Below are 24,831 nucleotides of genomic sequence, written 5' to 3'. Positions count from 1 at the left end.
ATAACAGTTTGTAGTTTGCAAATTTTCTTAATTTGTGGAAATCAAAGGAACACACTCAAAATTAGACACCTGCACTTAATAAAAATTTGAAATAAAAAGGACAGGTGTTAAACGATTTTTATGACCAATGTCTCATTTTGTTCATAAGTTATGTGAATTTTCGTTGAGGTTATAAGAGTTGATACATTATACGATTTGATCTAAAATATGATTTTTTTTCATTAAAAAAAAAACAAAATTATTTCAATGTGGTTTTAGCGTGACCTACTGTACATAATAAAATTTCTGTGTTTTCTTTCCTTGGAGAGAATTCCCCTTATTTCTCCTCTTCACAATTTCCTTAATGGCTACACAGACAAAACGATAAAATCTTTACAAATTGCCATATTGAAGACGATAAAAAAATTATTCATACAATGTCCACCATATTTAAGGAAATCGCCTCAGTAAAGTTGCAACAATGGCGGAAGAAATATCGTTGCTATTACGATTTCATATCAAAATATTTCGAGCATTTGGTTACTGTACCCTTACGTTCGGAAATAAGCATAAACAAAAATTAGATTTACGGCTATGGTCCTGTACCCTTATGATTGTATTCAATATCATATCGTATGTGGCACTATTCGGGAATGATGATTTCCTTTTCAATGGTGATAAATTTGGATATTTTAATGATTCGCTGAAAATCATCTTTGGTGATATGGCTGTAACCTGCTCATATTTGGAAGCAATTATAAAACGTGTTTCGGTTCATCGATTTTGGGCCATCTATAAGCAATTACAACAAAACCACCCGAACATCGGCGGCGGCCATAATGCCAACCGAGAATTTTGGCTTCAAGAAATAAGGAAAAATCGTCGCTTCCTAATAACATTTTACATAGTGGCCATCATAGAAATTGGTGTCATGCTTATCTTTTTCGGATTGCAAAATATGACCCGACATTTGATTTTGTTCTGGAGTGTATTTGTCCCGTTCATTTTTATCGTCCATTTGCGCAATATGCAATTCATCTTCTACATTGAATTGATACGCCAAGAGCTGGTGAAATTGCAACAGGATTTAAGTTTAATGGTTGACTATTCACGTTTCCAGGCATATGGAGTGGGGTTTCGTGGCTTCGAATGTTTTCTTCGAACGAAAATTGCCGAAAAACAACGAACGTATCAACTAATCTATGATATGTATGAACATTTTCAAAATTCATTTGGTTTCTCGATAATCGCTGTGCTGCTGATGATTTACGTCCGGGTATTGGTCGATTCATATTTTGGTTATTATACCGTTTATAGGGGATGGAATCCGATAGGTAGGTTTGGAGAATTCAAAAATAAACAAAAAAAAAAGAATATTATATTATTTTTCCAAGGACTACAACAAGGCGTGGATTTTTTAAAGAATATTTTTTCAAGGACTACAACAAGGCGTGGATTTTTTAAAGAATATTTTTTCAAGGACTACAACAAGGCGTGGATTTTTTAAAGAATATTTTTTCAAGGACTACAACAAGGCGTGGATTTTTTAAAGAATATTTTTTCAAGGACTACAACAAGGCGTGGATTTTTTAAAGAATATTTTTTCAAGGACTACAACAAGGCGTTTTTTTAAAGAATATTTTTTCAAGGACTACAACAAGGCGTGGATTTTTTAAAGAATATTTTTTCAAGGACTACAACAAGGCGTGGATTTTTTAAAGAATATTTTTTCAAGGACTACAACAAGGCGTGGATTTTTTAAAGAATATTTTTTCAAGGACTACAACAAGGCGTGGATTTTTTAAAGAATATTTTTTCAAGGACTACAACAAGGCGTGGATTTTTTAAAGAATATTTTTTCAAGGACTACAACAAGGCGTGGATTTTTTAAAGAATATTTTTTCAAGGACTACAACAAGGCGTGGATTTTTTAAAGAATATTTTTTCAAGGACTACAACAAGGCGTGGATTTTTTAAAGAATATTTTTTCAAGGACTACAACAAGGCGTGGATTTTTTAAAGAATATTTTTTCAAGGACTACAACAAGGCGTGGATTTTTTAAAGAATATTTTTTCAAGGACTACAACAAGGCGTGGATTTTTTAAAGAATATTTTTTCAAGGACTACAACAAGGCGTGGATTTTTTAAAGAATATTTTTTCAAGGACTACAACAAGGCGTGGATTTTTTAAAGAATATTTTTTCAAGGACTACAACAAGGCGTGGATTTTTTAAAGAATATTTTTTCAAGGACTACAACAAGGCGTGGATTTTTTAAAGAATATTTTTTCAAGGACTACAACAAGGCGTGGATTTTTTAAAGAATATTTTTTCAAGGACTACAACAAGGCGTGGATTTTTTAAAGAATATTTTTTCAAGGACTACAACAAGGCGTGGATTTTTTAAAGAATATTTTTTCAAGGACTACAACAAGGCGTGGATTTTTTAAAGAATATTTTTTCAAGGACTACAACAAGGCGTGGATTTTTTATTTTTTACAAGAATTTTTTAAAGAATTTTTTTCAAGGACTACAACAAGGCGTGGATTTTTTAAAGAATATTTTTTCAAGGACTACAACAAGGCGTGGATTTTTTAAAGAATATTTTTTCAAGGACTACAACAAGGCGTGGATTTTTTCAAGGACTACAACAAGGCGTGGATTTTAATGAATATTTTTTAATGGGCCTACCATCAATGCGTGCATTTTTACAGAATATTTTTTTTTAATGCGCCGATCATCAATGCGTGCATTTTTACAGAATATTCTTTTTTAATGGGCCGACCATCAATGCGTGCATTTTTACAGAATATTTTTTTTTTAATGGGCCGACCATCAATGCTTGCATTTTTACAGAATATTTTTTTTTTAATGGGCCGACCATTAATGCTTGCATTTTTACAGAATATTTTTTTTTAATGGACCGACCATCATCATCAAGGCGTTGATTTTTTAGAACAAATTTTTTTCAGTGGGACCATCAAACCGTAGATTTTTTAATATTCTTCAAAGGATATATTTATTAACATATATATTTGTTATATGCATTTTTATAACTCTTCTTTCCACAAAATTAAAATTCGTATAAATATTTTCTAGAATTAGTATTATTAATACCGGCCTTTATGCAGATTCCTATGTTTTTGATATTTTCGAAAAATTGCATGGATGTGGTAAGGTTTCTGTCATATCAATCCTATTTCACAAATTTTAAATTAATATAATTTCAGGTGAAATTTATCACATTAAATTTACACAGCATCATAAGTCAATTTAATAATCAAAATACATGTATTAGCTTGCAGGTGAGAAAGTATTTTAATTTAAAAACAATATGATAAAATATTTCCGTATTCTCCTCAGTTGCAAAATTTCTCTCTACAAATTCTACATCAGCATATTTGCATAAATGGCGTGGGCATTGCCAGAATGGATGGTTATATGTTGACTAGGGTAAGAAATTTACATATACAGTGAACTCTACTTAATGTGAACACTCAAACTGACATTAAAGTATTGAAAAAAATCAGGGAATTAGCGGTAAATAAGCTGATCGAATCGAAAATGTGAACAAATTCGAAAATATAAACTACACCGACATTATCGAGATTTCACTGTATATGTAATTTAATTGTATGAAATTGATAATCTATAATAATTGTTATTATTGTTGTTATTTTTATAGGCTGTTGGTTCCATAACAACATACATGATCTTCTTTATACAGTTTATGCCTAAATTTACCAACAACTAAATGAAGTAGATGGACGATTGGCAGCAAACTTGAAACTTCTTTTAATCGATATTCAAATATTTTAGCATCCGTAGTTATTAAATAAAAATATAAATATGTAATGCAAAATAAATCATGAGTCCTAAAAACATGTTACTATTTTATAAACTCAGCCTTATGACTAGCTAATGAGGCTACAGTAAGTCACTGTCAAAAGTACCCTCTTGGTTTTTATACCCTTCACCACTCTGTGGTACAGCGTAATATGTCTTCGTGCATATGTTTGTAACAGCAAAAGGAAACAATGGTTCCTTTTGAGAATATGCATATAATCATTTTCTGAGTTGATTTATGCATGTTCGTCCCTCTGTCCATGTATTCTTGTGAACAAAGTGCAGGTCGCATTTATGATCCGATTTTTATTGAAATTGGAGAAAATCGGTTCAGATTTAGATATGGTTTCCATATATAGGAAATTACAAGATTCCTTTAAAATTCCATAAAAAAAAAATTTTTAAATTTTTTTCCGATCATATTTATGATTTTTGGTACTTAGGTTTTGGTTAACATAGGTTTTCTTTGGATACCAGTCAAATCACATTAAAATACGGTTTAATAGTCGCGAAAAACAAATAAAAGCTTGAAAATATCTGAAAAAATAAATTAATTTTTGAATTGCCATAACATGTTTTTTTTCAATTTTTGATTTTTTGGTATGGTTAAGAAAATACGATTTAGTCTAAATCTTCTACAACACGTGACGATTTCTTCTATAAATTCTTTTAGACGATTGTTAAATATCGGTAGATTCCTCTGTTAAGAGTTTTGACTTTAAAAATGACCAAATATATTGCAGTTAGCGTATATTAAAATGATCAACATTAAACAGCATACAGTTCGCGTATTCGTTGAAATCAGTTGATGCGCATGCGGTTTTCGTATAAACCGAATCCATCTCTTCCAATAATTATGCATTTTTCGAGGTTTCATTAAGCGGCCAAAGTGTGCCGCTCGATACACTTTGCTATGCAAAATCCCTAAAAATTACTCAACGTCCATACGATTTTTATGCGCATCAGATTTCAGTAATCTCCTATGAAAACACACAAAAGGACACCTGTTTTAAAAGGATCGGTGAAGAACCGCAGATGTGCCTCCACAATCGATTTTGAATAAAATACGGATATTATTCGCGTATCGATATATTTTTGACCTATTTTCACACAGATTCGCGAATATGATAATACAAGAATGAATGCACGTGAAATCAATTCGAAGAAAAACGCGATTATATACGCGAATTTGTCAAAATAAGTTTTTGCAGTTTTTCCCACATTCAAGGTACGTATATACGCCGTTTTATTGGGTGGAATTGGACATGGATGGGCTCATTAGATCCGGCACGTAAAAAAACTAAAATCACGCGGGGTTCCACGGAATTTGAATGCACTTTCTTAATTTTAGACTCAAAAAATATGTTTTTTATAAAAATTTACGCACCAAATTTTCGACTTTGGAACCCAATTGCAAAGAAGCTACGGTGAGCACATTCATGAGATATACACTAAACGAGGCAAAATCACGAGTTCTACAATGCTATAACCAGTTTAGTCCATTATCTGGATGATGGATAAGAAAAATTCAAAAAACACCGAAAAACCGGCTTCAAAATGTCAGCATTCATTTTGGGATTATATCGAAAAATCATACATTAGATCCTTATTGTCCATAGGGTATTCTGCAACTTAGTCACTGATCACATGTGAGTGCGTCGTGTAGTTTAGCCATAAATTAGGAAGGAACACAAAAAACTCGTTGGCTTCAACACATTTTCACCCATTGTTTATGTAGTCAAGAATGAGTTTACACAAGGATTATTATTAAACATTTCAAAATTTAGATATTTGTTTGTTATTTATCATATCAGCAGCAGATATATAAACAAGGTTTTTTTCATTCGTCAATATGAACGTTTGCAGGCGACTGAATATTGGGACGACGTTAAAATTTGCCATTAAACAAAAATGGTGTTTTTTGGTACAAGCTAACATTCAAATTTGGAAACATTTCAATAATGATTAGGGGGTATATATCATGATTTGGGTTCATTAGGGACAACGAGCCGCATTTTAAAACAAATTCCTAAGCATAATTTACATATGCATAATCCGGATGTGGCTTCTTTGTACCTGTGGCAATGTTTTAGATACGCCTGCCCAAAGTCCAGACCTTAATCCAATAGAAAACCAGTAAAGAAAGTAGTAAAGTCGGACTGGGCCATATTTGTCTTAACAGACGTCGCCTTTTCGAAGGAATATTGACATGAAATTTAACGAACTTAAATATGCGATATTTATCTACATGTAAACCGACTAACATCAATCCCTAACCATGCCATTCTGCAACCTATGCTAAAAATTTCATTTAATCTCAATAAGGCACCCATTGACTTGGTGTACAATTAACATGAATAGATCGAAATGAATGAAAACTTGACACACTTAAGTTTATAGTAACTTCAGTACATTGTACAAAATGCCAATCGGCCAAACGTTTGGTCTTTAGTGCACAATTAACATAAAATCGGCCGAAAATATATATAAGAGCTATAGTAGTGTTGGTGGTTTATTTGGGATACCATTTGTATTTTGTTTTTGGAAAATAGTCAGGCTGACTATTGTTATTGTTGTTATTTTTATAAAAAATAACTATTTTTGTTCAGCTAAGTACTTCGCTTTGTTACAAGAGACATTTGGGTATGAAAGGTTTTTTGTATCGAAGCAATAAATAGCTTCTGGGGAGAATATCCCAACAAAAAACTAAGAGAACTGATGAGGATCAGTGGCGCGATCCGAAACTATAGTCTTCCCTGCCTTACCCCTCGGCGAACAATGCCATACATTCCCCACTAATAAATAGTTTTTTTTTATAAAAATAACCAAATGGGATTCAGCCTGGCTATTTTGGCACGCTTTGCCAAATTTCGCGCAAATCGAATGATATATAGGGACTTTGGTAGGCCATTCACATTAAATCGGATGATAATATATATGGGAGCTATATCTAAATCTCAACCAATTTTCACAAAACTTAACACACATCATTACAGACTCAATGCCAAATTTCGTGCACATCGACATATATATAGGGACTTTGGTACACCATTTACATTAAATCGAACGAAAATATATATGGGAGCTATATCTAAATCTAAACCGATTTCCACGAAACTTACCACACATCATGCTAGACTTAACTCAGTACGCTGTGCCAAATTTCGTGCAAATCGAATGATATATAGGGACTTTGGGCCGCCATTTACATTAAATCGGACGATAATATATATGGGACCTATATTTAAATCTGAACCAATTTTTTCCAGTTTCAATAGGGTTCGTTCCTGGGCCAAATAAATGAGCCTTGTCAAATGTCATTCAATTTGGATCATAAATCCGACCTATACTTTTTCAATGACTCTTTCAGTATTTAAAATCGATATTTTTACTCATTTAATCCCTCAATTAAATGACTGAAAGATGTCCATCCACCATCACCAATTTTGATCTAATTACATTGATTAGGGCAACTCTACAATTATGTTCTCTTCAGTTGCTTTGTATTTTCATTAAAGCCGGGCGCGAGTAATTTGTCGTCGGGAGTTTCGCGAGTCGTGTTTTCTTTAATTTCGGTCATTTAATTTCAGATGATGGATCATTTGTAAATTTATATAGTTTAGTTTAATCCAATTGCGTTTTTAGTTTTGTGCGTAGTTTTATTTGCAAGTTGTCTGCTCATATTTGTTCGGTGTTCGTTTTTCCATTGTGTGTTCTATTGCCCCTATGTAATTATCAATGTTTGAATTCCTTCTTGTAAATCAAAGTTATTGGCCAAAGTGAAGTTTTCAAATCGAATTTGTCAAATCATTGAACATATAATTGTAAATTTAAAATGTTGTGTAAAAAATAAAATCGGGCTGTGTGTTTTTGCTACCATTTGTTCATTGTTTAGATTCGGGGTCATTTCGTGGTTTCGTTTATTTACGTTTTTCGTCTTATCCTCGGCCGTATGAACAATCGTTGTGGTCGCGGTCGCCGCCGTCGTTGTTTCATCTCTATTGCTCGTTTGTTTACATTTTGTACCCTCCACCATTGTATGGAGGGTATATTAATTTTGTTTTTCCGTTTGTAACTCATCGAAATAATCATTTCCGACCCTATAAAGTATATATACATTCTTGATCAGCGGAAAATTCTATGACGATATAGCAATGAGATAGAATCGCCAAAATTGTACATAGAGTCTTTTGTCTGCAGGCAGGTCAAGATCGAAGATGGGCTTTATCGGTCCACGTTTAGGCATAGCTCTCATATATGGGTACCCCCCAATTTTCGGTATTTTGGGGTTCTTGGACGAGTTTTTCATCCGAATTCGTTGAAATTTGCTACATTGGGTTCTTATTGGGTACTAAATGTCTCCACAAAAAAATTATAAATATAGGTCCCCTTTTCCTGGTAGCCCCCATATAACGGTACCTCCTAGTTTTCGGTATTTTGTTTTGCTCGTATTTTTCCGTCGAATTAGCTGTAATTTAGTATTTTGAGTTCTTAATAGGTACTAAATCTCTCCACAAAAAATTATAAGTATAGGTCCATTTTTTTTCGGATAGCCCCCATAGGATACCCCCAATTTTCGGTATTTTGGGAATCTTGAGCGCGTTTTTCAACCGAATTAGCTGCAATTTGGTATTTTGTAGTCGTATATGGTAACAAATCTCCTTACCCTTTTTTATATTAAAATAGTTATCTGATTTATTCCGCGTTTTGATTTTGGTTCTAAGACTCTGTTGTAATCATTTCACCTGCGGAGGAGATAAAAAATTAGAACGTAACGTTTGATAATGAACTATAGCCGCATTTAGGCCTAGCCCCTATGTGGAGGTCTCAGAAGGAGTGGACCGATATTCCCCATCTTCGAATTTTAAACTAAGTTTGGAAGAAATAATAAGATGGGCAAGGTTTGGATGAAATCTAAATTTTCTGAAACGGATTTGGTCCAAAGAAACATGGAGTCTAGAACCAATATTTCGATGAGGCACATTTTCAACGTGTTAAAGTGTATACACCATCATTAGCCATAAGGCTGAGGGTATAATTATTCCTGAAAAATTTCTGAAATTTGTATTATAGTTTACATAATCCATTTTTAGAAGTGTCGGTATAGGTCCACTTTTTGGTATGTTCCCTATATTTTCATTTCTAGTACCTGTCAGTATATCTATGGTGGAGGGTATGTAAGGTTCGGGCCGGTCGAACTTAACGCTTTTTCACTTGTTCGTGTTATCCTCAATCGTCTGAATAATCGTTGTCGTCGCAGTTGCAGTCGGTGTTTGATCTCTACTACCCTCGTGAGCTTAGGAGAGTAAAGAGATGGGACAGGAGCTTTTCTTCAAGGTGAGAATTTTATATTAAATTTGTATACCCTCTGCCTTATGAATAAAGAGGGTATATAAAAAATTACATTTACCAAACCAATATCAAAATTACATTTACCAAACCAATATCATTGGTCCGCTGGTACATTCCCATAAAGTTTTAAAAACATAACCACGTTCTTCACAAATAACAAAAAGTTATGCATTTTCCAAGCAAACGTAGTTGGGCAGTAGAGTCTAAATAAAATCAAAACTCAGTTCAATTTTAACAATTTTTAAAACACCCAAAATAAAACGAATGTAATTTTTTGGAGATATTTTTTCACATTCCGATTTTTATTCTAATATTTCTAAATTGGTTACAAATGAATTATAAAATTATGTTTCTTTATTGTGTTCATACTGTGTTATATAAATATTCCTGGAATTGGAGATAGCGAAAGCAAAATATATTCATCTAAATGGCCTAAATTTACAAATACTTCTTCGTGTCTAAGGTTCGCAAATCGAAAAAATAAAATAATATTCAAAAACTTCAGCAACAGAAGAACAAATTAAAAACCAAACTATTTAACACAAATAAACATCATTTTCAGTCTGTCTGATATTTTGTTATTTAAGAAAAAAACTAATAAAAAAATTGATGGTGATAAAATCGAAATACGGATCAAATAAATCATTTCACATGGCAAAATGTTCACCATCTAAGCCCTTGGCCTTAAGCGTGTGACAAATGTGTTTAAAATAAAATGAAATATAAGGCCCATATTTTGTAACCACCACCAAAGGTGAAAAAATCCTTCTTGGTTACAAATAATAAAGTCAAATTAAATTAAAAAACATATACAAATAATCTAAATTGTTGTTTTGTTAGTTCCATTCTACTACGGCTTAACATCTAATCGTATTCATGACTAGATTCACGTTTCGATATTAAATTCTCCTTCTCCTCATCATTGCCCTCGATAATGGTTGTACCCGATACAATATTACGGGATTGAGCTTTTGTACGATGTATGGTATTGTGTGTGAGACCCGACTCTGTCAACACCTCCACCTCGTCGTCGTCATCATCATCGTCGACAGCAAAATAGGGATGTGATGATGTTGGACGGAATTTATAACCCGTCAGTACAAAGAATACATATGTGGCCATTTCACGGAACATCTCATCCAGCCAAGCATATTGGAATGCCACTGTCATTTTCAGCAGATAAACAATAATGCGGGTAAAGTAAATATAACAAACAATCATAATATAAAATTGGCGGAACAATTTCAATTTGCGTAGATTTATGGCAGCTTTGCCATCTGTCGCTGAGGCTTCGTGCAAATGACGTATTGACCATACAATGGGGAATAGAATTGCACCGCAACACAGTAAATCGACAAAAATGAAGATGTTATGCCATGTGCGGAATTCCACATCACTTTCTTCCGATTCTTCGATAATAATTTCAGCAACGTTGGCTAAAACCTGAAAAGAAATTGTATTTTCTTAGATTTGTTGAAAGAAAATGTCAGCAGTAAGTGGACTTTACCTGTAGTGGTATAACAACCATAAAGATCTTCTTATCTTTATCCGAAAGTATGTGTTTAATGAAGGTCCAACCGGTACCGATCAATACAATTGTTATGAAAAGTACAGCTCCTTTAAGTCTAAAAGAAAAAATGCGATGTTGGATAAAAGATAAGATATAAATGTAAGTTACTATTATCAACATGGACAAGTAAAAGCTTCCACATATTTTCCCATATTTGAAATGCAAATTCAATCGATCCAATAGATTCATATACCTTGCGAACTACTTAATATTTCGGTTAACATATCGGAAATACTAGAAATATGAAAAGTCGATCGAATTATACCCCACCCTTAACCTGGATAGCCGAAATATACTGGAGAATTTATCATACTAAGCCAGCCTATCCTCGGTAATGGGGCTGCCATCTATCGTTGGCTAGAAATAACACCTCCTGCAATTATTTGCAGTGGTTGGTATCCTTGCTTATTTAGTGTTGCCATCTGTCCACTTGGCGAAGTTACCTACTGATATTTCTTTTTGTGTTATTGCCATCTGTTGATGACGAAGTTAGAATGCCGAGGCAGAAAATTCAATTTTAACAAATTAAAATGAGGAAGAGACTTGTCAAAACTCCTATTCAACCTCAAAATTTCAAATCTTCCTACATTTTCACACGGCATTAATAAGTTATCTTGTCCATACAATTGCACAATCATATCTTTGAGAAACTGTTTTTCTCCTGATACCCCTCTTGGATTGAGTGAGCTTCCAACTCTAGATCTCACACGATTTGTCCTTGCGTTAGTTTTATTAGTCATTTTTTATTCCAGCTAGTAGATGATGCTATAGCTTGTCCAGGGTAATGGGGATGCCATCTTTCGTTGACTAGAAACAACGTCTTCTTGAAATTTATGCAGTGTTTGGAATATTTGCTTATTTAAGGTAGCAATTTTTCCTCTGGATGACACTATCCCCTGACATTTATATTTTGTCAGAGAGCTTCCGAGATAGGAGCGTACGGCAAAGGAGAAATCTTGTCACAACATCAACTTCTACCTTGCAAAGCTCCCTGCACCTCGACAAGGTATAAATATGTTATCTTGGGCCGATTATTGCCCATTCATGCCTTCAAGATCAATTATTCTCCCGATACTCCACCAAACATCGTAATCTACTCGTCATATCCTTGTTTTGTTACTTATTGCTTTTTATACTAGTTAAATATATTGGCCTGCTGTAAATTGTCCTAGGCAATGAGAACGCCATCTATCGTTGAATAGAAGCAATACATCCTTGATTTGTGTGCTGCGATTGGTATTCTTACTTATTTAGAATCGTAATTTCTCTTCTCTCTGTGGCACTACCTCATGCATTGATGCCGAGATTTTATTTTTAGAGTAATTAGGGCGTAAGTCTATTTTTACAAATGATCGAAAAAACGAAAACACAGGAGTAGTTATTTCTTTCTTGGTATTCGAAGCCGGGACACTATCCACTGCACTACCCCCGTTTTCGGAAGTATGTATAGCTGAAATAAGTGCCAGCTTCAACACTTATCCACGCCATATTCACCTTAACACAGGGGGGAAATTTGATTGAACTAGTTATTTCAGTCGAGATTCTGCCCAGGTTCGGACCAACATGCGCAAAACAGTGCCCTAGGAATAACTATCGAATGTCATTTCGAAGCAACATTGTTCCTAACCTTTTTCCACCAGCAATCTCTAAAAGCTAGAGACAACTTTGCTATTTGCCATACAGTCAGGAGTAGGATCAAGGTTCTCAAGACACTAGCCGGCACTAATCTTGTTACAGTAGATATCGGATATAAGCACATCTCATGTAAGAAAAAATCGCATATAAGAAAGATTATCAAAAACACCGAGCTTATATGTTCTTATGTCCGATAATTTCATATAAGAAAAAAACGCATATAAGAAAGAAATCTCCGGCTTTTTTTGAGTTTCTTATATCCGATATCTACTGTAACAGCATATACAGCAATAGGTTGGCATGTGGTAAACTATGCGGCTCCAGTGTTGTCCGCAACGCAATCGAAAACCATTCAATCCTGCCAGAATGACGCCCTGAGGACTGCAATAGGGATCTCCTCATGACTCCAATGGACTACTTACATAAGGAGACTTTCTGTGCAATAACACAGCAAGATATTCTCGAGGCAATATCTACTTAGTTGTACCAAAGCAATCATCCAAACCATCATCGTATGGATAGACATCCACCATCCTGGCATGTCAGGATGGATCTTCATAATCTGGATAGAGTTTCAGAGGTACAAAAGATGGCCTCTAGATCAACAGGCATATCAACCAGAATTGGATCGTTTCCACGACAGCGGGGTCTACGATCCGAAACGACCCGAGTCTTTCTCGGCCAACGTCTGTCACATCAGCCTATTATGTAAAAACAATAGAGCTGCTACAACAACCAGAATTTAATCGTATTCATAGTAATGCAGTTGAGAAATTAATTCGAAAATACACAATCCACGAAGAGAAACACCGCCACCGATAGCAGAGGAAGAGCAACAGCTACGGAGACTATCCAGAGTGCTTTTGACAATTCGTAGTGGATGGAAATTGATGGCATGGTAAACTTCAACTTTTTTTCAATTGCTCAGCCAACCCTATTTGCCGTGTTATCCCAACTATCATATAGTGATGGCTGATCCACGTCCGCGACATATCCATTAGGACTTCAGGCACAACAATGAAGGCGTCCAAGATGCCATTCCATCGGACGTCAACAGATAGTCGATAGCGAGCACTATGAAATCTGTGAATCAACAAGCTTGTTGACTCCAACATCCTTCTAGAATTTCGGACAGTGAGAGGGCTCTTCCTTCTGGCACAACTAAGATGCGGGTATATCAATGTTTTCAATTCGTATCGAGAGCGAATTGTCCTCGGAATTCTAAATAGTTGTCCCTCCTGCCAGCAAAGGTCTCATAACACACACCATATATTCAATTGCCCGTCCGAGCCGACAAGTCTATTGCTCATTTTCCTTTTCTATTTATTCTGCCAATAGCTTCAGGAAAGAAATTTCATCAACAGCCAACCTGTTACAACAATAATTTTCAAAAATCAAAATCACTTAAAATGAATTAGGGCTTGTATAAGGGAGCCATAGCAAAACAGCCTCCAAAAACCCAGGACCATAGAATACCTAAGATACGAAGGAACTTTGTCAAACATAGACCTACATTGAAAAATTGTTGCAATGAACTCTTCATCCTCCAAAAACACAGGACCATAAAAATACCTAAGATCCAAAAAAATCTTTATATTAGGGTTAAGGAAAATGCGGCAAAAACCTTCAAAACACCAAAGTGGTTCAGTGCTATGGGGATTATACCAAAACGTAGGCCAAATTTGTAATCTTTTTCTGGAATATAAAAAATGAGAGAACAACGTTCTGATACTTACAAATGTGCAATATAGTATAGAATAGCCCAGGCTTCAACATGTTCTCCGCGTATTTCAATAAAATGATAATTTATGGAATGGAACATTAACGACAGGGATTTGAGGAATACCAAAACGGCCATGATGTAATGAATCTTGTAAACAGTGTGCCTGAAAGAAATTAGAAAACAATTAAAAATATAATTTTAAATTTATTTCAAGGTGCAACTTACTTGCTCTTCTTTAAAATAAACACCCAAAATAGACCAGATAAAAAGAATAAAATGGACATCATAAGATATAGAGCAGGCAAGGGCATTTCACCGGCAGACAAATAATTGCCATTGTTGTTTTCTTCAATGTCAACCTGGAAATGAAGAAATGTACATTTTTAATAAATGGAATTTGTAATATATAAATAATAATACAATACTTTTTAAATTAACATATTCTAATGTCCGAATATAAATAGTTATATATTCTATTCTAATTCCATACTTACCACAAACGAAACCTGCTTCTCATATCCGTGATAATTTTCACAATTGTGGAAATATAAATTATACAATCCTTCCTCATGCAAGGTGGCTACGAACATGGAGAACTAGAATAAGAAATATATTAAAGAAGGGGTTTAGCTTTGGATAATATATCAATTGCTACATACATAGGTAATTAGGTCAGTATTAAAACTAAAAAATTATTTCTCAGATGGTACTACTTACCGACATATTATAATAATTAACCCCATCGATTGTAGTTTTTGTCAATGGCAATGCCATATTATTACAGAAGGCATTCTGTTGCATCATATTTTCACCCGAAGCTACAACCGTCTCTTTAACAGCTGGATTTGGCACATCACCGCCACCTATAGGTTTGATTAGTTTTTCTTCTCTTTTGGGTGCAGCAGCAGCCACAACACCATTATCCTTAACATCTTTCGTTTTAGTCTCAGGCATTACTTTTTGTTCATCTAATTTATCCTCAGATATTACATTATCTTCATCTTTCTTTTCCGGTACTTGGGGTTTAGATGGTATCGATGGAGCTTCATATGATTCATCATCATCATCGAAATTTTCAACGACAGCAGCACCAGCATCAGCTGCAGCATTTGTATCGACATTAGCCTCACCATCGTGAGGAGCCAAATCACGTCTTCGACGTCTTGGTCCCAATATTAAATTGTCTTCGTGCAATTTTGATTGTCTCTTATTTCGGTACATGGGAAACATGGAGGAATCACGATAAATGTGTTGATTTCTCCATTCGGGTGAACATTTTACATGGACTCTACGTTGGGTGTAAAGATGAAGGGGGGGAAATAAATTACATTTAATGTAATTAGTACGTGATTAAGTAAAAAAGTATTATTTATTAGCAATTTTTTTGGGGCATGATAAGCGGTATGGGTGTGTGTGTGTGTTTTTTTTTTGTTTTTTTGATTTGTTTATATATGCTATCATATGTTATCACCCGGCTTAGTCATCTGATATCTTAATGTTATAATCATTGTTTGCAAAAACAATGATAGAATAGGAAATATTTTTTTTAGATACACTAAAAAACATAAACAATCACGATTTTAAACTTAAAATTGCTAGATTGGAAAAAATTTGGAGAATAATCTTTGAGATAGCCTCTTGTTTGTTCAGCCTCAAAAATGTAAAACTTCTTAAAATAACAGCCCAAATGTACAGGGATCAACAGGTGGTCTCCGAAGCCATAAATGGTTACAGATGCAACAAAGTCCTACTCCAACATCCTCCTGCAATTTCGGACCATGGGAGGCTTCTTGCTAGGCAAAACGCTTCGATTCACTCACAACTAAAATGCGGGTATAGATATGTTCTCAATTCGTATCGAGAGCGCATTGTCCCCAAAATTCTAAATAGTTGCCCCTTTGCCAGCAAAAAGCTCATGCTACACACTATCTATTCAATTGTCCGTCCGAGCCTACAAGTTGCCAATTTTCCTTTTCAATTTATTGTGCCAATATTTTCAGGAAAGAACTTTCTCCAACCACCAAACTGTTACAACAACAATTTCCAAAAACCAAAATCCACATGTTGATAACCAACACCATAATATTAAATTGTACATCCCATTTCCAAACACTTGGAAATATTCGTCGGAGACCCCATTACTTTAAGCCCACTTCATCAGCGTAAAATTATAAAAGCCCCCGCCCTATTTTTTGTGTATTTTGAAGGAAAGCGTTGCAATTAACGGCTTTTTGGAATTCATTACAAGAAGTTTCTTTAGACAGTTTCACTGAGGTTCATTGTTCTGTCTTATATTATTCCAATGTGTTATTCTATGAAAATGACATCCAAAGTCTGCACAAAGGTCATTGTTAGCGACACAGATTCTATTAAGAGCTTTAGAAAAACCGACACAGATTCTATTAGGAGCTTTAGAAAAGTCATCAAAATGTATGATTTTTGTACATTTAAATTTGGTAGCAAGGATTTCTCATCATTTAGGAATATTATATATGATTGATCAGAGATTCTAGGCAATAGATAGATATTTTGTCGGATGCTTCCTTAACATTGACATATTTAGTTGTTGTTGCAGCAGTTTTATCTTCTTGTTTAATTCAATCTGGTTCAGGTCTTGTCACCATGTTTTTGTACTTGAAATTGAAAAAATGACCGCCTTCGGTAATCTAGTGTCTAGGCATTCAAACCAACATCAGTGAGAATAAGATCGCTTAAATATGTAGGAAATGTGGTTTTCTCATAAGATTCCTTGGAAGTTTGGAGCTTGAGGACTTTAGGTCGACCATGGCATATTCTAATACTATGGTAAAGAATTGGCAACAAAGACAATTGGCTCCTAGTAGCCAATTCAATCGGCCCGACAATCCTGCTATGGTTACTGCCTTGGTCTGTGCTATAGGAATAGAGCAATATTTTAATTTGAAGATCTACGTCATAAATTTCCCAACGATTTTCTTATAACTGTACATTTGGGATTGCCAATAGGTAAGCAACGGGCTTGTAGACAATTGGTAGGACAAGTGTACCAGTAAAATGTTAGTGTTGGATGATATAAGAAAATGAATTTCCCACTCTCCAAAAACTTAGTTAAGAAGTGGGAGGTAGTGTGGTTTTGTCTGAATATTGCATGGAGGCTTGGTGCGACCTCTGGTAAGGACTTACCGAAACAACATATCAGACCAGGATATTGCTACTAGGACGATAATTCAACCGTGTACATTATCGAGAAGGTTAGTATATGAGGTAAGAGATATGTCTCAAGTCGATTTTGTTTCGACTTATTGAAAATTCCTACTTTAAAATATTTAAAAAACAAGGTATTCTCTATATAGATTCCATTAGTGGTACAAATAGTACACCCTTCAAGTACGGACATCCACCAAAATTCCCGCCTCATCTCATTTAGCCATTAACACATTGAACTTTGTGACAGACACCAACATTCTGCACTATTATTTAATAACAAGTTCTGTTTAGTTTTCACGTTGTCACAGTGACAGTCACTCACTCACCTAGTCTATTCTAAAGTTACCGCCCTTAACACACACACACCCACATTCCTACACACCAGTCACAAATCGAAGCAATTTTTAATGCAATTGCTGTGCTGCATGCACACACTTTGAACAAAATACTTACTGTAACTTTTTCAAATCGAACAAAAAGAATAGAATCGGACCATTTCTTTGTAGACCCGATGATTCTTCAAGCAGACATTTGTTTTGATGTGAATCCAAATAGGGATTCATTTGATCGATGGTGGTCTTGTCCAGAGACAAACCAATCTAGGGATGACAAACAAAATCATGTGTTACTTGAAATCTATTCCAATTGGAATCTTCCGCGAAAAAAAGGAAACTTACATTTTCATCGCCTTTCTCCGATGACAAGACTAGATTACTTAATTTTACATTCAAATGGCCATGGGTGTAGAAACCAAAAGTGGATAGAGCAATGTAGGGACGACTGTCCGTCTGAAAAAAGGACAATAACACATTAAAATATATATTTTACCACATACCCTTCGTGAATTTACCTGCACTTCCAAATGATGTTTACGACCCTCCACCAGTTTGGCGTGGAAAAATGCCGCAATAATGCCCAAGAGAAATATTGATTTGGCCAACGTCATTGGCCCCCACCAACAACATGTTTTTCGATTTATTTGTCTCATCATCTATTGATGATGGTCTGCACGCTTGACGAGTTTTGCTCGCTTGATTTTTTTCTGTTGTCGTGTGGAATGAATAGATTTATTTTTGTGCAGAATTCTATTTTTTCCTTTTTTATAAATAAAATCTTTGGATGAAATGATGTAGAATTCTATCCGCTAATTTTTAGTTCCGGAACGAACTAGTTCATTGGAACTATTCCGAGAAAGGAACGAACGGAACTAGTTCCAGTTCTTTAATTAATATAATTCCTTTCTCTGATCCAGTTCCTTTTTTGAACTATTTGAAGCAAAGGAACTGTATGGAGCAAAGGAACTATAAAGAGCAAAGGAACTATATGGAGCAAAGGAACTATTTGGAGCATAGGAACTATAAAGAGCAAAGGAACTATATGGAGCAAAGGAACTATATATGGAAAAACGAAAAAAAAAATAATAAAAGAGAGAGATTCAAAAGAACAGTGGGAAGCCTCCAAGACTCCAGCCTTCATAAAATTCGCTTGTTAATCGTCGTTCTGCCAAGACTCAAGCGACGTCGTACGCAAACCTTCGCCAACAAATGGTCTGTTCCAGTACTTTTTATACCCTCCACCATAGTATGGAGGGTATATTAATTTTGTCATTCCGTTTGTAACTCATCGAAATATTCATTTCCGACACTATAAAGTATATATATTCTTGATCAGGGTAAAATTCTAAGACGATCTAGCCATGTCCGTCCGTCTGTTGTAATCACGCTATCTTCTGAAGGAATTGAGATAGGGTGCTGAAATTTTGCATAGGGTTGTCTTTTGTCTGCAGGGAGGTCAAGTTCGAAGATGGGATATATCGGTCCACGTTTAGGCATAGCTCCCATATAAGGGTACCCCCCAATTTTCGGTATTTTGGGGTTCTTGAGCGCGTTTTTCAAGCGAATTTGTAGTAAATGTATCCACAAAAAATTATAAATATAGGTCCACTTTTTCTTGTAGCCCCCATATAACGGTACCTCCTAATTTTCAGTATTTTTTGGGTTTTTATCGTATTTTTCACCGAATTGGCTGTAATTTAGTATTTTGAGTTCTTAGCAGGTACCAAATCTCTCCACAAAAAAATTTAAATATAGGTCAATTTTTTCGGATATCCCCCATATGAGGGTACCCCCCAATTTCGGTATTTTGGGGTTCTTGAGCGCGCTTTTCAACCGAATTCGCTGCAATTTTGTACATTGGGTTCATATTGCGTACCAAATATCTCTACTAAAAATTATAAATATCGGCCCACTTTTTCTGGTAGCCCCAAATATAAGGGCACCCCAAATTTTCGGTATTTTGAGGTTCTTAAGCGCGATTTTCAACCGAATTCGCTGAAATTTGGTACAGTGGGTTCATATTGGGTACCAAATATCTCTATTTAAAATTATAAATATCGGTCCACTTTTTCATTTCAAATACCTGTCAGTATACCTGTGGTGGAGGGTATCCAAAGTTCGGCCCGGCCGAACTTAACGCTTTTTCACTTGTTTAATAGTAAAGCTAGTAAAAGGGAAACATTTCAAGTCTCGGAGTACAAAATAATTTGAAAAGTTCGGGAACGCAAATCTAGTAAATATGCCAAAATTAGATGGCAATACTTCAAAATCAACATAACAAAAAGTTTACAAAGAGAAAGCCATTTTGTTTTGTGCTCTCTTAAATTTGATTCAATGCTTTACCAGTTTTATGGGTTCAGGAACGGTTTTCGAGTAAAAAGTTGCAAAACTTGTAAAATTAGTAGATTCTTTTAGGTTTTGGAACGGAGCTAAAATAAAAACGACGACTGAAAAAATTGAAAAACGTTCCACCTGCTAACGAATGGGAGGAGAAGACAAAATGGCCGATAAAGATGAACTCAAAATGGTATAACCGAAAGTTTACGATTGAAGTGGGATAGAGACTAAATGGAAACCGTGTTGTTTACGAATGAGGTTTAGGCAAATTATGATTAGGGATAAGTAAATCGACTTTCGATTAATCGACTTTTTGTATTGAAAAGTCTAATGCCATGTACAGACGAGCGTTGTTCCCTCTCTCATTCGTGGTTCGACTCTTAATTATGAAGTAATTACATAGTTCAAAGGAACTACATTAAGGAACTAGTTCCTTTTTAAAAAAGAAACGAGAATGATCGATCCGCTACGTGAACTAGATTGCCCAACTCTACTAATTTTCCTTTGTTTGACATTTATGATTGAAGGGGAATACACACCATCGGTTTTGAATGACAATATGGGCCTTGTTTACATGCAGTAAACAAATGCATGCAACTCTAATATTGATTTGACGCTCGTTTGGAAATTTTAAGAATGTTGGAAATATTGTAGACGATGTGGGAAGAGAAATCATAAACAACTTTTGAGATATCAATTCATTTTTTAATATATATAATTTGATATGTGTAAATATCATACGTTCTAGAACCTACAAGAATATTTATTTTTTTATAAATCTTTATGTACTTGTTGTGTATTCTCTAACCACAATAATTTCGAAAGAAGCTAAATTGCTGTAAATTTTCCCATTATACATTTTAATAGTTTTTCTCTTTGGAAGTATGGGTATGAGAAGTATATCTTGCAATCCAGTATTCAAAGCTGCTAGTGTGTATACCACTTAATTTTCATTGTAGAGATACATAGGTCGATTTTCGATTAATCGTTATGAAATGGAAAAAATCGATATTTTGATTTTGTAGAGAATCAAAATAACATTTTGGAGACTATTGGCAGTTCATCTATTTCGGTAGGCTGTTTTTAATTTGAAAAGTGATGAAATAGTTTTTTCTATTATTTTATATATTTAAATGTGAAATATTAGTATCATCTTCATTATCCCTTATAAAAGGATATGTCAAGTGAAAGAATATCCAAAATGATATGTAATTTTTGTGATACTTTTGGAGCCATAATGGTGAGTTGAAATACTATTAGAAATATACTTATGAAGTAGATAAATCCTCTTTTGAATGTAAAATGGGCTCTAGGATGTCTAACTAGATGCTCATCAATGGTGATGTTAAAGTTTTTCATTGGCAGTCATATTCTATTCCTTTGAAATCCTATGCAGGTGATGTTATGACATTCGTACATTTTTGGTAATTTATATTGGGATATAAATTAATAAAAATTAAATGATTGCCGATAATATTTGAAGACGACTGAACCATATCCACTGGAAACTGGGGCTGCTTCGGATTGGACCTCCTCCGGCAATGGCATTTTCAATATGAAGCTCTCATTGTACACCACAAGCTTTGACCGATAGGTATCAAATATAAAAATAAATAACTATCTCAATGTTTGAAATCTCTAGCCAATAAGCACGGGTTTTGTATTTTTAAAAATATTTTTGTAATATTTACGGAATGTGTATAAAGCTTTTCAATTTTCAATGCAGTACTATGAAAAACTCGGCTACTACACTGTTTATTCTTATAAAAATAATTAAAAATATAATGTTTTTTTTTTTTTTTTTTTAAGATTAATAGAAAAACCTTCTGGGCAGATTAAGTATTGTATTGTATTGTGAGGAACATCCATTTACAGAAAGTTCCTTTAAATGTTTTTGAGGTTGTGTTTAAAAAAATACTTTAATATGGATCGAAAATACATATATAATAGATAACGTGACGATATTGACGAATATGCGATAGAGAAAACTATTTCTGACTTAACCCTGTTGCCTTAACCCTAAGGTCAATAACCGGGTACATTTGTACCTTTTTTCGAATAAAAATGCGGTAAAATTTTCAATAGTGGAGTATTTGAATCAAATTTTGAGGAATCACTGTTGAGGTATTTTCACCCATAATTGAAGAAAAAAATATAAATATTTTCCATATATAATTTTTTAAAGATATTACCTACGTAGATCAATAACCGTGGTACATTTGTATAACGCTGTAATTTATTAAAAAAATCGCTTATCGTGGGGTTTTTTTGTTTTAAATTAAATGTACGGATCTGATCTAGATGTTGGAACTCTAAATTATATATACATTAAAGGAATATATATTTAAACTCATGTTTAAATGATAATCTATCTAAAACAATCATAATAATTTCGTTGTAGCTTTCTTAATTTCGTTGTAGCTTTCTTAATTAAGCTTTCTTAATTTTTTTTTATAATTTTTTGATAGGGATCTTATTTAGTTGTTCCCCAACTCCTCTGCAAATTTTTGTGGCCCTAGACATCATGGGGCCATCAGGGTTGTTCGTGGAAGTCAGAAACTACCTTGATTTTCCTTTGGTATACAGGGGCTCATAATTAAAAAAGCTTAACCCATTCGAAAGCTACAACGAAATTATTATGATTGTTTTAGGTAGAGTATGATTTAAACATGGATATTTATATATATATATATTTTTTATGTATATATAATATTGAGTTCCTACATCTAGATCAGATCCGTACAGACTAATTTTAAACAAATAACCGCACGATACTCCAATTTCTTAATGAATTACAGCGCTATCTTTAGATGGGTACAAATGTACCACGGTTATTGATCTACGTATAGTTTTTTGGTTATTGACCGTAGGGTTAAGAATTCAACGTCCGCCGTTAGAAAATATAAAGCCTTAAAAGTCAAACAGAGTCGGATAATAAACTCATATCGATAATAATTATCAGCATGCTATGGGAGCCAAATGTGCCCCATCATATGCGAAAGCTATGCCGGGTAGGGGCGCCATCCTCGAATTTGATTTTTTTACAAAACTAACAATATTTAACATTTAATAATTTATCATATGCATTTGGAACGAGTTTTTAAATAATGAATCAGATTAAAATAATCAGCCATAAACTTTTTATATCTGTTGAATAAGTATGTACTGAGATAAACAAAAAGTGCCGAAGCTGCTCCAGCCTCCCTTACTCGGCTATGAAAAATATTTACTCTAATTTTAAATATTAACACTATCAAACAACAATATTGCAAAATGTTGTCTAGATGAGAGGACGTTTGATATTGAAAATAAGATTTCACATTTTTGGTATATAGCCAATATAACCGTATCCCAAATATTGGGTACTTTGGTATTGGCTGTGATTTGGTATTTTGACTACCTATTATGAAGCAAATCTCAATACCGAAAATTATCAATATCGGTCCATATTTTAGAATAAAGGCTCTCCAATATACATTATTTTGGTTCTCATTGGGTGTAAAATCTTCCTACTCGCAATTTATGAAGATCCCGAACGATCATTGGTATTTTAAATGTCCACCTCATGATGGGGGTTATAGTTCGGCCCGGCCGTAATTAACTATGTTATTTTCTTGTTTATTCTATACTTGACGCATGGTTCCTTTTGAGAATATGTATAGAATCAGTTTCGGTATGTTCGTATGTTTGCCCATGTTGTAAATAAAGTACAGGTCGCATTTATGGTCGGAATGAAATTTGGGGCCTAAGGACGTACCATATTAAAATTCGGTTCAAATTTAGATTAAAAAAAGGTGCACCAAATATCCAGAACAATTTGCACAAGGTTCTGAAGTTAGTATAACCTAATGTATGGAAAGTATCCATTAAATCGGTTCAGATTTATATATAGTCCCCATATATATGTTCGTTTGATTTTAAGTAAATATTGCACAATAGACTCAAAATATGTCCGATTGGCATACAATATTGCTGTACGTAGTTAGTAGAAACTAACGTGTATCAATTTTTGTTGAAGTCAGTCCGATTTTAACACAACATTGGTACAATGTGCAGAAGTTAGTATAGCCTAAAGTGTGACAACTTTTGTTTAAATAGGTTAAGATTAAGTTCTAGTTTCCATATATATTTTCGACCGATTTTATGCAAATTGACACTAAATGTTGCACCGCGTATACAATTTAGTCTAGCCTCCAATTTATACATAGTTCCGTATATATTATAGACCGACTTCATGTTAATTAAGCAACAAATTTAAAGAATTTACGGGCCCAATTGTGAAAGTACAATAATAATGCTTAATATTTATTACCTATGTAAAGAATATTTAAAATTCAAAATGCTCACACAATTCGCAGAGTTTAGCAATTATTAGCGCTCTTTTGTGCATTTTATCTCAAACGATCAAAACCGGAGGCTCTCAATTATTTTTTTGCCACTGATACTACTTATAAAGTACTACAAAAAAGGGTGAATTGCAAAAAATTCAATTGTGTTTGATTTATTTAACATTTAAAGTTTTATTTTGCCCCCGAAAGTGATCGCGGGAATTCAACTATTTAAGTTTGTTCAATTTCATGTCAATGGTCCTTCAAAAATGTGACGTGTGTTAGGATACCTCAGTTGAATACACCCAATGGGGTGTAGGGTGTATCATATATTCGACCCTGTCCAACTTTACTACTTTTTTATGACTTTATGAAGGAGTTTAGTATCGGCCACTGAAATATTACATCACAGATAACCGCAGGGACTATCTAGCTAACAAATTATATTGCTTGGGAAGACTAGGATGATGTCGTGGTTTCCTCCTAGATCTGATAGTTGTTTGCGATTCGGACAATTATCATATAATTTTTGTTCAAGTT

General features: G+C 34.2%; 2 protein-coding genes across 2 annotated transcripts; one reads left to right on the top strand and one right to left on the bottom strand.

Annotated features, from left to right (window-relative positions):
- Positions 1 to 589: 589 nt before the first annotated feature.
- LOC133330963 (gustatory receptor 8a) lies at positions 590 to 3,733 on the top strand. The gene is made up of 5 exons (XM_061539361.1): positions 590 to 1,313; positions 3,079 to 3,152; positions 3,210 to 3,284; positions 3,343 to 3,432; positions 3,665 to 3,733. Exons 1-5 carry the CDS (start codon positions 590 to 592, stop codon positions 3,731 to 3,733), a joined length of 1,032 nt encoding a protein of 343 aa, XP_061395345.1.
- A 6,307-nt stretch (positions 3,734 to 10,040) lies between these two features.
- Positions 10,041 to 18,293, bottom strand: LOC133330962 (protein GPR107). Its single transcript, XM_061539360.1, has 9 exons — positions 18,142 to 18,293; positions 17,969 to 18,079; positions 17,745 to 17,890; positions 14,823 to 15,393; positions 14,600 to 14,701; positions 14,331 to 14,464; positions 14,119 to 14,268; positions 10,685 to 10,802; positions 10,041 to 10,620 (listed from the first exon to the last, which is right to left on the bottom strand). The coding sequence occupies exons 1-9, from the start codon at positions 18,280 to 18,282 to the stop codon at positions 10,042 to 10,044; spliced, it is 2,052 nt and encodes a 683-aa protein (XP_061395344.1). The 5' UTR covers positions 18,283 to 18,293; the 3' UTR covers position 10,041.
- Positions 18,294 to 24,831: the final 6,538 nt, after the last annotated feature.

The sequence above is a fragment of the Musca vetustissima genome, unplaced genomic scaffold (genome assembly GCF_032173495.1).
Source record: "Musca vetustissima isolate MV318-11 ecotype Yass unplaced genomic scaffold, APGP_CSIRO_Mvet_v1 utg20287, whole genome shotgun sequence".
NCBI classification, from domain to species: domain Eukaryota; kingdom Metazoa; phylum Arthropoda; class Insecta; order Diptera; family Muscidae; genus Musca; species Musca vetustissima.
This window is presented reverse-complemented; position numbering and strand designations above follow the sequence as displayed.

Excerpts from the sequence above, each read along its gene's own strand:
- LOC133330963 (XM_061539361.1), top strand. The coding sequence starts at position 590 with ATGATTGTATTCAATATCATATCGTATGTGGCACTATTCGGGAATGAT. Across the intron at positions 3,153-3,209 it reads CGAAAAATTGCATGGATGTG|GTGAAATTTATCACATTAAA; the intron begins GTAAGGTTTCTG and ends ATATAATTTCAG. Across the intron at positions 3,285-3,342 it reads ATACATGTATTAGCTTGCAG|TTGCAAAATTTCTCTCTACA; the intron begins GTGAGAAAGTAT and ends TATTCTCCTCAG.
- LOC133330962 (XM_061539360.1), bottom strand. The coding sequence starts at position 18,282 with ATGATGAGACAAATAAATCGAAAAACATGTTGTTGGTGGGGGCCAATG. Across the intron at positions 17,891-17,968 it reads CGGAGAAAGGCGATGAAAAT|ATTGGTTTGTCTCTGGACAA; the intron begins GTAAGTTTCCTT and ends TGTCATCCCTAG. Across the intron at positions 10,621-10,684 it reads TGGTTGTTATACCACTACAG|GTTTTAGCCAACGTTGCTGA; the intron begins GTAAAGTCCACT and ends ATTTCTTTTCAG.